The sequence below is a fragment of the Pyxicephalus adspersus genome, chromosome 12 (genome assembly GCF_032062135.1).
Source record: "Pyxicephalus adspersus chromosome 12, UCB_Pads_2.0, whole genome shotgun sequence".
NCBI classification, from domain to species: domain Eukaryota; kingdom Metazoa; phylum Chordata; class Amphibia; order Anura; family Pyxicephalidae; genus Pyxicephalus; species Pyxicephalus adspersus.
In genome coordinates this window covers 45,456,327-45,468,818 of record NC_092869.1, presented here as the reverse complement: position 1 = coordinate 45,468,818, position 12,492 = coordinate 45,456,327, and the positions used below count along the sequence as shown (strand labels likewise).

The 12,492-nt window shown below is 42.7% G+C and overlaps 1 protein-coding gene across 1 annotated transcript in view; it reads right to left on the bottom strand.

The window, feature by feature from the left end:
* The window catches only part of KCNK13 (potassium two pore domain channel subfamily K member 13), a 48,904-nt gene extending 36,412 nt beyond the window's left edge, over nt 1-12,492 (bottom strand). Inside the window, exon 1 of the mRNA XM_072428368.1 lies at nt 10,920-12,492. Coding sequence (XP_072284469.1) covers nt 10,920-11,256 — 337 coding nt within the window. The 5' untranslated portion in view covers nt 11,257-12,492. The remainder of the gene's footprint in view (nt 1-10,919) is intronic.

The following is a 12,492-nucleotide window of genomic DNA, read 5'->3' as shown; positions in this document are numbered from 1 at the left end:
AGTGATCAGAAGGGGACAATCAATGGCACATGAGTGATCAGAAGGGGACAATCAATGGCACATGAGTGATTTTCAACAATAAATGTGTACTGTAGTCTTCTTCATGGACAAATAAGACATTCCCCTGAAAATAAGACCTAGGGCATATTTTGGCATTTCAAAAAATATAAGACAGTGCCTTATCATAGGGAAAACACGGTATTGTCTCCCATCTTCTCCTTCTTTCTTCCACCCATAACCCCTTTACTCTCTCCCTCTATTTATTTCCACTCCCTTTAACCACCCTAATTTTTATTCTCTCCCTTCTCTTTTTACCTTTTCTCTTTTTGCACCTTTTTTCATACTTCTTTCCCCTTTTCTCATTTATATTCCCCCTCCTTTCACCCATAGACCAAAGCTCTGCTCATTGTTCTGTACAATGCATTCTCCTTTTTCTCTACTCTGTGTTTGCTGTCCACTCCATTCCCTCTTCTTTCTGCTTCATCTTCCTAATATCTCCATTGCATCTTCCTCTTCTTATGTTCTATCTGCACCTTCTTTTCACTTGATCCCCCTTCTTCTCTCTATTCTAACCCCCTATCTTCCCCTCTACCCCTCACCCCTGTACCCCTTCTCTCCCCTTGCACCCCCTTTACCAACACCTTCTCTCCTCCCTATCTCCTCTTCATCCATCCTATTGATTCTTTCGGTGAGGTGTTTATTAGAATGAAGGACAATTATCACAATGATTTACCTGTTTACATGCGCTGAGTAAGATTTTCACCTCCCACGGGTTACTGAGAATGTATCTGAAGGGAAGGGTCATAGGGGAGCTCTGCGCTCTTTCTATAGAAGTGATATTACCTTACAAATTAAAACATTGCACGTTTGTTTCACCAACTGATAAATATAAAGTTCAGCTCCGTATAATAAGTGACGATGCAATGATGATCCTAATACAAATTACAGAACATTGAAACAATCCAAAATTCTACCTGATTTCCTAAAATGCTTTGGTAGCCCCTTACGCTTCCTTAATCGCACTCTTCATATAAATCAATGTTTTGCCGACCCTTTTAACATGGAGGAACCTTTGAAATAATTAGGTCTTTGGGACCCCCTCCTATAATTACTATATCCACAGCTCACAGTATATTAGCATGGTGGTCAGTGGGAAGAATTCCTCTTTCATTGCTGGTCATTGGGAAGAATGTCACCCTTACAGATAGCTAAAAAGATCATTGGTGTCCCTTATACTGACCTGAGAGGTGCAAACTGCTCATTGCTCCAGGAACCCCCAGCAACCTCAGGAGAGCCCTGGTTGAAGGTACTGATATAGATAGTACAGCAGCAACTGAATTCTGCACCTTGTGGGTAAGCATTGGGTCTCTCTGCTGCAGTCTGACAGACCTGGTGTAAGTCACAGCCCTTCCTCACAATCTCTCTCCTGTTTACCACCTTCATATCTGATCTCCATCTTCATCATCTTTTTACTCAATCCACCTTTACAGAGTTTTGCTGATTGCAGGGCTTTAGGTCTGTTTTAGCAAGGGGTGTGCTGGACCTCGGCATAGAAACCGTTGTTTACAGGCAGGGAGCGCAGCAGTCCTGCTGTGTACAGGTGATAGTTTGGAGCCATTGGAAAAGTTCTAGTCCAGAGTTTGGACTAGCTATTTATTATTGTGCTAAGAAAACAGAGCCAACCCACCAAGCTGAAGATCATACTATTTCTAAATATTAAACAGGATTTATATAGCAACAACATATTACATAGCGCTGTACATTAAATAGGGGTTGCAAATGACAGACAGTGACACAGAAGGAGGAGAGGACCCTGCCCTGAAGAGCTTACAATCTAAGAGGTGGAGGAAGTATCACACAATAGGAGGGGAGATATGGAATGGTGGGAAGTAGTGAGGGTTTAGGAGACAGAAAAAGATGGGTAGGTGAGGGTGAAGCATTGGGTTTTAAATGCTCTTAAATAGGCGGAAAGTAGGAGCAAGCTAAATAGGAAGAGGAGACCATTCCAGAGAGTCGGGGCAGCTCTAGAAAAGTCTTGGAGCCGTGCGTGTGATGAGGTTATGAGTGAAGAAGTCATTAGTAGGTCATTGGAGGAGTAGAGAGAGCAGCTATGGGGGTATTTTTCCATCAGGTCAGAAAGGAAAGTGGGACAAGAAGTGTGGAGGGATTTGTGTATCAGGTAGGTAGGTTGAGGACGGGAAAACAAGAATCCCATGTCAGAAAAGAAACATTCCAGGAAAGGAATGTTGGATGTCATTCTCTTCCAGCTTCTGAACATACCACCTGCCTGGCTATCATGCTGATCCTATGGCTTTAAGGATACAGATTTGGAGTTTCTAATTTACTGAATCCAGAGGACTGGCGCAGCTTATTCAAAAAGCAATCCTTTATGTTCCATAGAATTCCCAACCATGAACGTGAGGTGTTTGAATATCTTCCTGACCCTATGGCATCCCTGTCCTCCAGCTTCAGTGCTTTCTAAATGGCTGAGCAGAACAAGTTCAGAATTCACACCGACCTCCCAAGCTGCCTCTTCTAGATCAGCAACTTACATAAGATCAGCATGACAGCAGCCAGGCCACCAGCATTTTCAAAAGTAGGTGCAGCATGCCAGTGTAAATACTTGTCTCAGTACAGGTTCTCTTAATTATATGCAGAATTATATTCATTCTGTCATACCGTCTTTGGTATGAAACTTCTTTGATATCTGTGTATGCAGAAAGGAGGATACATCATTCTTTTTTTAAAGAATACAGGTAATTGTAATATTCTGCCCTTGAATGATTATAACAAATAAAACAATGATGTCATGTGATGGAATGCCTTCTATCTGCTTGAAGAATATTTGGCCAAATCTTTTCTTTTTTATGCTTGTGCAGTGTCAGGTTTTCTTGGTTGTTAGTGCACCTGCTGAGCAAATTCACCCTCTCTATCTGTCCTGGTGAGATATAATATGAAGGAAATGCAAAATGCTTTCACCCAAAAATGACTCCAAATGCTCCAGTTTGCAAAGGAAAACACCGGCTGCATCCTCATTGACTGGTGGCTTTCAGGGGTTGATATTTGCCTAAACAACCCGCAGGATTTTATGCACTGGTCTGAGCAGCAATGTCACCTTAAGCCATGGAAGGGTTATTTCATTTATATGCAATAGTATGGTGACACCAGGAGCCCATAGATCTATAGCTACACCCTGGATCCTACCCCTCCGATGATTTATTAAAAACGAAAGAAAATAGAAAGTGTTTTTTAGATATCCCCTGATTGCTAATAAAATTTGTCTGGAAAGAGTTGGCCACCAGGACTATGAGCAGAGATTCTCACCAACATTTCCAAACATGTTATTGAATCTTTGTGAGCTGAGATCTCTCCATCCTCCATTGTCCACACATGGTGCTGATGCTGCCACCAAGAAGAGAACATGACAAAAAGAAGGTTGGTGCTCCTGTAGGGTCAGGGAGAAATTTGTGTTCCTCACCCTTGAGCAATTCCAAGACATTGGAGACCATGATGTCCACGTTTTCCTGGTGTAAACCCAAATGGGCATCCAAAATCATAGATGGTTCCATTCCCCTTTGACTGCAAATTTTTTATTTGCCTCCTACAAGTCTACACCGACAGCCAATTACAGGACAGAAATGGCATCTTTATTTCTTGTTGAATCTAGAACCATACGGGTGACAATTTTCTGTTGTGACACCCATCCTGAGCCGTCCAAAATCATGGACGGACTAATTCCACTGTGGGTGCTTATTTTGTAATAAATTTGCCTTTTCCAGGTCATACAAATCTACAAAAAGCACCGACAGCCAATGACAGGACAGAGACAGCATCTTTATTTCTTGAGAACGTATTGAACAGCTGAGCACACAGTGGGGAGAGAGAACAAACCCTCCTGGAAGACCCAGCACTGACCCTCTCAGAAAGGTACAAAACCCTCATCGTCTTGCCGTCCCCAGCTGCGCTCTCTTCTGAGTTATTCCCAGGGATATTATAAATTCAGGAACGCCGCCGCAAACATTAAATTGTCACACACATCAGTCAGACTTGTTTGGAAAACACCACCTGCATGAATTTTCAAGTGTCAGTGTTCATTTTGGGGCCTGAAAAGTTGAAGCAAATGTTTTGCAATACCCAGTAGAACAAATGATGAGCAGAGATTATGATTATTCTCTTCAGACAAGAATATGCCAATTACATGTAGGAAAATGTAGCAAACTGCGTCAATAATCAAAAATGCATGCAATAAAATGAATAAAATACAAGGGGGTGCTGAGAAGTTTCTGGCTTTTCTCAGGAAGAAGAGAGCCAGAGTTATGAAATAACACATTTATTCAATATGAATCCCCTGAGACTGATACACTTGGTACAGCGTAGTTGCAGCTTTTCTAGAGCGTTCAAATAAAAGTCCTTTGGATGGGTCACAAACCAACTTCCAGTAGGATCTTTGACATCAGAAATGTCCTCCAAACGTTGCCCCTTCAGGTGTTTCTTCAAATTCGGGAACAGATAATAGTCTGAAGGGGCCAGGTCAGGTGAGTAGGGGGGATGGTGGACCAATTGGAAACCCAGGGTGTTCAATTTGGCAGCCACAACGATGGACGTGTGTGCAGGTGCATTGTCCAGCAAAAAAAAGATCCCTTTGGTCAACTTTCCATGGCGTTTCATCTTAATTGCCTCCTTCAGCTGGTCCAGGAGGTTAGCATAATACTGTCCGGAGATAAAAGAGCCCTAAAGTAGGTAGTCCACCAACAGAATACCATCTCTGTGCCAGAAAACGGACACCATGACTTTTTTGGCCGATTTCTGGGTTCGGAACTTCTTTAGCTGCGGAAACCCGCTGTGGCGCCATTCATTTGATTGTTCCTTGGTTTCAGGATCATAGATGTGGAGCCAGGTTTCATCCTCAGTCACTAACCTAGCCAAAAAGTCCTGTGCAGCTTCAAAATGGGCCAAAATGGCTTTGGATGCTTAAACTCGTTCCTTCTTCTGATCACTGTTCAAACATTTTGGCACCCACTTTGCTGAAAGCTTGCCATGTCTAGGATAGGGGTGATAACAAACCCAACACGCTCCTGTGAGATGTCAGGTATCTGGGCTATCTTTTTTGTGGATATTCACCGGTCCTCAATAATCAGCTCATGGACAGCATGGCAGGTTGCCGGGTCAGTTGCGGTTGGGGGGCGCACACTGCGGGGCTCATCTTCAACGCTGAAATGCCCCGTCTTGAAACAAGATATCCAGGTTTTACAGTGCTGTAGGAAGGACACTTCTCCCCCAGTGTTTGTGACATCTCAGTGTGAATGTCCTTTGCTGACTTTCCCTGGAGAAACAAAAACTTCATGACAGCCTGTAACACCAACGACGTGAAACTTGCTTGTGCCTCTGCCATCACAGCTTCTCACTAAAAGAAAAAACAGTTTTAAGAATCGCAAAGACCTGATATTTGCACAATTATATACTAAGATTTTAGGCTGTCATATGCCCCCACACTCATTTTTCTATTTCATCTGGAAGGGGGCAAAGCCAGGAACTTCTCAGCACCCCCTCGTACATATGAAACTACTCACATTTACAAAACACAAACACAGATGAGCCGAGAAAAAGCTGGATGTCAAGGAGTAGCAGATTGTTCTGTACCAATCAGTGGGTCCGGTCATGTGTGGGGTCTGGGCCCTCTGGCCTCTTTGACCAGGAGTGAAACATTCTGTACATTTGGGGTTGTGTTGGGTCATCCGGGGAGTCTGGGTCCTCTGACCTTTTGGATTAGGAGTAGTGTGTTGTGTTCCTATTGGAATGGGTCAAATTCTGGACCATGTGATGAGCAGGACCAGAAGTGCTGTGTTCTATTCCCATCAACTGGGGCAGGTGACGTATGGGGTCTGCGCCCCATGAGGATCAGGATCGGAGTGTTCTGAACTTACTGGTATGGGTCAAGACATGAGGGAAGGACCTGGGCTCCATTGATCTCTTAGATCCAGAGCATAGTGTTTTGAAACTGTCATTGTTCATCAGGCCATGTGTTATTCCTGGGCCCCTGACCTCCAAAATCAGAAGCAGAATGTTCTGTACCTATCAGCATGAGTTATAGGTGGGTCCTGGGCCCTATGACCTCTATGAGATAAATAGAAGAATGTTCTGTACCTATTAGCAAGAGTTGGGTCAAGTGTGGGGCTTGGGCCCTCTGAACCCAGGACCAGGGTCTTGGTCATCCCTCTTTGCCTGTGCTCCATGTACCCCCTGACTGCATATAACAAAAACCAGCCCAATATTCTACTTTTTATCTACCTAAAATACAATTTCCATTTTTGTTCTGCCTATAATTGGTTTCTATCTTGCAATTCCCTCTTGCACCAGTTTGGAACAGGTTGCTCCCCATATCTGGCCCTTCACTGGGCTCTGGGCCCACATCATCTGTTGTAAGGGCTGTGATAGTCCCCTCAGGGTGGCCTCTGGGACCCTGACAGGTGCACCTGGCTGTCCTAATTAATGTGAAAAAGGAGCAACAGGTGTTTCAGATTGGCACAGGAAATCTGCTTTTCATGCTGCTCGATATTCAATGCCAGCATGTCACAGAGAATTATCCCCACCAGCTAAAACTCTCACACGCTGGCAGATCGGAGAACGGGCAATCATTTCATGCGCTGCGTGCTCAGGGCTGCATCTACCAGCATGGTGTGAGTCTGCAAATGGACTGGTATTAAAAAAATTTGCTGTATTAGAGTTTTTAATGTTTTCCCATTTTGTTCAGATGAAAATAATTTCCCAGCTAAGCCCTCACTGCGCCCATTGTTAAGGATTTCCACCATCACTTATGGACAGATACAAACAGTAACACAGGAGGAGGAGAGGACCCTGCCCCAAAGAGCTTACAATCTAAGAGGTTGGGGAAGTATCACACAATAGGAGGAGGATATGGAACGGTGGGAAGTAGTGAGGGTTAGGACAGAAGAAGACGGGTAGGTGAGGTTGAAGCAATGGGTTTTGAGGGATCTTTTAAATGAGCAGAAAGTGGGAGCAAGAAAAATAGGACAAGGAGACCATTCCAGAGAGTCGGGGCAGCTCAAAATGATATTTGTCATTCTGTTATGGGTTATATTCACTTTACAAGCTCAGGTCTCCTCCGGCAACACTTCTGCTGTTTTTAGTATGGACATAACTTCAGCTGAAATAACTATTCCATTAAGCGACATTTAGAGACAAGTGACACTCTGTTCTTTCTGTGCGATGATCTCATTCGGTTCGGTAGGAGTTGGAACTTGCTGACTTCTGCCAAGATTTACTGAAATGTTCCATCTTCACCTCTTCTAACAGCTTTGGTGCTGTGCAAAGTACTCTTAGAGGTGACATTTACAAGTAGATTCACAATCAGAGAATCATAGTGAACCCAGCAACTCTCAGCTCAGCCCATCATAGATAGGGCAGAAAAGTCCGTGGTACCTCATAGACCTGGCATGGAACATTTTGTATGACATGGCTGGGAACATATGCAGAGATATTAATCAGCATCGGTGTGACGAGTGCTCCTCATTCACTATAAATTGCCCCTGAGACAAAATCTGCCTTCATCATTACAGAAAACACGTCAATGATAACACACAATCAGCTTCTTAGATTAATCTTTAGAGTGAAAAAGAACACGATGTAAAAGATTACATGTGCGGCTCATGGGCCAAATCCAATAACTGGGAGATAAGGCGCTGCTAGGCCAATTCCCTTATCTACATGTTCAGAAAAAGTATTGATCAGTCTCATAGTTTATAAAACCCAGACGCTCAGAGATTGATGTGATGTGCAAATATCCTGCCAGGAAACCCCAAATCTGAAACAATGGAAACAGAACAGAAACTCCCAAATATAATTGTGGGCGGCTCCGATTCTCTGGAATGGTGTTCCTCATCCTATTTGGCTTGTTCCTACTTTCTGGTCATTTAAAAAAGCCCTTAAAACCCAACGCTTCAACCTCACCTACCCGTCTTCTTCTGTCTCCTAAACCCTCACTACTTCTCACCATTCCATATCCCCCTCCTATTGTGTGATACTTCCCCCACCTCCAAGATTGTAAGCTCTTCGGGGTAGGGTCCTCTCCTCCTCCTGTGTCAGTGTCTGTATCTCTCTGTCATTTGCAACCTCTATTTAATGTACAGCGCTGGGTAATATGTTGGTGCTATATAAATACTGTATATTAATAATATTAATATTCATTGTGTTTGATTTTTGTATCATTGCTGGGGTACAACATTTTTTAAGCAGCTGTAAAAGTTCAGCAATGACAACTAATCCCTCCTACAATAATCAGCTTCCCCTTTTACCCCTGTGATGTCCAAGTTACTTTTTCATTTTCCACAACAAACATTTATACATGTTTTTTACCCAAGATTCACTCACATTTTCACATTTCTAACTTTGGATTTAAAACATAAAATGCGTGACATAACTATGACCCATGATTCATATATTTTTCTAATAGAAGCCAATGTAAAAAATGTAGCTTTTGGGTAAAAGTTGGTTAAAAACTTTTATAAATAGATATAGTTATAATATAACTCTCATAATGATTCATTTTTTAACACCCCATTGCATGTAAAACACCCAACGCCATGGAATAAAGTAGCAACAGTCGCACATTTTTCTAAGTCACATGATATTTGCACTATTGATTATCAAGCTTATGTTTCCACAAAATATACACACAAACACAATAACATTTCCCACTGTTTGTATGTCGGGTAAACATACCATGCCAAGTCTAAACATTGCATGCACCCACAAAGCAGTCACAGGCTGGGATACACAATATGATTTCCAGGTGATGCTGCTTTATAGATCCATATAGCTCGTCACATCAAAGTTTATTCTATAAAATGACTGCAGAATTATTCCACTGTGGGTTGCATTACTCTGCATGTGTCATACAATTGTCGTACACACATGCGTATTACATTGTATGTGCATGTATACTTATGTATGTGAGGAGGGGCTGGGTCTAGGCTTTTTCCCATTTTATAATTATTTTACTTTCACGTTATTGTTATTAAGATTGGGAACAAATACGTGTTGTCAACCTCCTAATAATGATGTAAGGTAATATAAACCACTCAATTTAGTAATGTGCGTAAGCCTATGTCCGAGTAGGGACAATTTATGAGAAAATGTAAGGACAGAACAGTAGGCTACTTGCGGCACAGAAAAACTTTTAGGTATTGTATGAAACTAAAAAATCACTTTTATTAAATATACAAGAATTATAAAAACCATAAAAAATGGGAGTGTCTGAGGTTAATACACTCACTGTATCCTTTAACAAAGTTTTCACAAACGTGTATCAGGAATCAAAGAGACAGAGACGTTTGGTCTCTTCCCGACGCGTTTCGCCCATGTGGGCTTCTTCAGGGGATAATAGAGACCATTACATTACAGTGTTGATAGTATGCCCAACAAAGAATAAAAGCAATATATGTATATCAATAGTCGGGTGTAGACCCAAATAAAGAAATATTGAGGTGCTTTTTATGGGTTCAGACAGCGATAATTGTTGGGGGGCTCACTGACTCATGTATCATTGCAGAATTCATTCTAACAATGACAAGGTGGATAACAAGATTGTTGAAGAAGAAATTCCTTATAGAAAGGGTACACTTATTATGAGATAGCAGATGAGGAAGAACCAGGTCTGCAGCTTTATAGCAGCTCGGATCTCTCCTATATGATAGGTGAAGACATGTAAACACAACTCACACCTTTATTAGCTGGGAAAATGTTTACATATGAAATTCCATATACATGGAATTAATTAATGGCAGCAAAAAGGTTGAATATTAGTATTTCAATTTATAGGTTTTTTTACATTTACTATAGCGCAGGGAAAGGAAATTAAAACGTTACAAAGTCAGTTTATTTTTATATACATTTTCGATTGGTGATATTTTTGTTCTGTAGCAAAGCTCCAAGCACAGCTGCTATTTGACCCCTCTGGGTGAGTTGTATAGAATAGAAGTCATTGGGTGATGCGGTTCCTTTAGTCGCCCGCAATGCCAATAACACTTCTATGGTTCCCACTGGGGTCATACCTGATGCACCCGGAAGTGCTGGATTGCAGATACCTCTCAAGGCTTTACATCTCAGCAGATCAATACTTAGGTCGAAAGTTATATAAAATAGTTTTTTAACATATACAGCATATGGAAGTTTTCAGGCAGTGCACAGGGCAATGATGAGGGATAAAGTGCAGCAACACCGGGCAATCAAGTGAATGTAAACCCCAAATAACAGAGTTTAGTTTGCTCCACAATTATTGTTTTTTTCCCTAACCTTACATCTCTGTGTTGTTGCTCCCTCCTTGAAGACATTTTCTGTCTACATGCACTTAAGTGATGGTTGCATGGCATTTCCCAGGGGGGGATTTTCATGGTGACAAGCGTGGTTCATGTCTGCATAGCAATTATTAAAATGCCCACTTGTAGAATTTATTAGAATCACATGTGATAGGGTGACAATAAAGGAGCACATTTATTAGACAGGGATAGATTATTGTCACTCTCTCTGGTCCTTCCACCCTCATTATACCCCCATTGACTCTCCTGTCCAGCCCTTGCCACCTTATTAGTGCCCAGTAGGCACACTGACATCTTTAGAGCTTCTGTTACCCTTATCACTGTAACCCTGCCAAACCTCCTGTCAAAGAAAGAAAGTGCCTGCAGAAAAACCTTTAAGGCACAATCACTTAGGATGAAATGAAAGCTGCAGGTTTAGAAATATTGAAAAAAGATTTTATTGGATTTTAGTGATTGGGATTACGTCTGCTAGTCAGATAGGAGTATTGGAGATCTGCACATTGCACCTTGGCTTACCAAGTATTTCAAATGAATAAAATAACATGCAAACCAATAACGCCTAAAGATCATAATATAAAGGTTTACCTATTGTTGAGACGACAGTGCCAACAAAGTAGAAGGCCCCAGTGAAATCCCACCTGGGTCTGATGGCGTCCACCCTAATGCCAGCCACATTGGCCTCCTCGTAGTCCCGCAGGAAGTTGCGCAGGTCGCTCTTGCTAAGGTTGTACTTTTGGGTAAAGTTGTCAAACTTTAGCTGCCATCTTTCCTTGGCTTCTCTCTCTTTGGGCTGCTCAATGGCCGAGAAAACCGCCGCTCCGCAAAGCAAGTAGAGAATGATAAGCATGGCCAACAGGAGGAAACGACCATTATCTTCATTCCAGTGACCAAATATGCAGCAGCAGCAACCTCGACAAGCCATCCTCTGCCCCGAGGCAGCTAGGAGCAGGATGCCAACCAAAGGGGCTCAGCTACTTACATCTCCATGTGGGCTCATGAGGGACCCAGCTCAGATGAAGACATTGCCATGTGTATGGGGCTTCTAGAAGACATTTTAGCCACATTTGATGGTAGATTTACATTATACAGAACTGTAACCCATTCCTAAATCCTTAAGGGTCTCTACAACAACTTATGAAGACTACAACCTGCTCTGGACTTGGCCATACACCTGTGCCAAAAGAGTACAAGAAGGTTCCTAGTTGGGTAGATGAGACCATGGTCTGGGTTCTTCTAGGAGAAGAGGAAAGGAAGATTAGCCCAGCTCCATGATAAATGTGTCACCATACCCCAGAACATGGACTCAATCAGGCTACCACACCAAATTTATGGAGCTGACAAACATCTGCCAATATGGTGGTCACCATGTGGGAAGATTGGCTAACTAAGACTTTCATTTCTAGACAGTTTAGACTAACCATGAGCTATTGCATAGATTGTAACTCTGAGCTGTATCCCCATCAATCTACAAATCTCAGATATAACCCAACACAAGAGTGCTTTGTACATCCAGAATAATCCAGGCTTCTAACAGGCATCCTGTGTTACAGAGCAGCCACCATTAGGATTAGAATTCAGATGATGAAGTGTGGAACTTTCATGGTAGTCTTCTGTCAGTGCTGCTCAGCTGCTTGCAGGTTTATTGTGCCAGATGTCATTGCTCAAAAATTCATTGTGTCTGCACAGACCTAGGGGAGCCTGTGTATGGCTGATCCAACCTGCTTGAATGATGGCTCCTTTCAAGCATAAGGAATTGCAAAAACTTAAAAAATAAGAAAACTTCACCCTGCTGTGACTTAATCCTGAGACCTCAGTAATCCACATACAGGGGGCACAGAGAAACTTCACCAGGGGGGTATTGTGACCTCTTCCAGCTCTTCTCCTGGTGCTCCTGATAGCTCCCTGGCTCAGATGCAATGCTCAGTGCTGTGTGGACCAGCAGATTGTAAGATCCAGGCTCCTGGTCCTCACTTCTCCCCCACCCCCCAGGTTCTCCTCCAGCTCCCAGCAAATGCTCAGCTCTGCCAAACCCTTCTAGGTTGTCAGGCTGATTGCAGGGAGCAGCGAGCGCCTCTTGTGGCCAAGCAGGGAAATACAGTCTGCCCTGCACAGCGCTGGGCATCGATGTTCTGTTCGAAGCTCCCCAACCAGCCCAGCA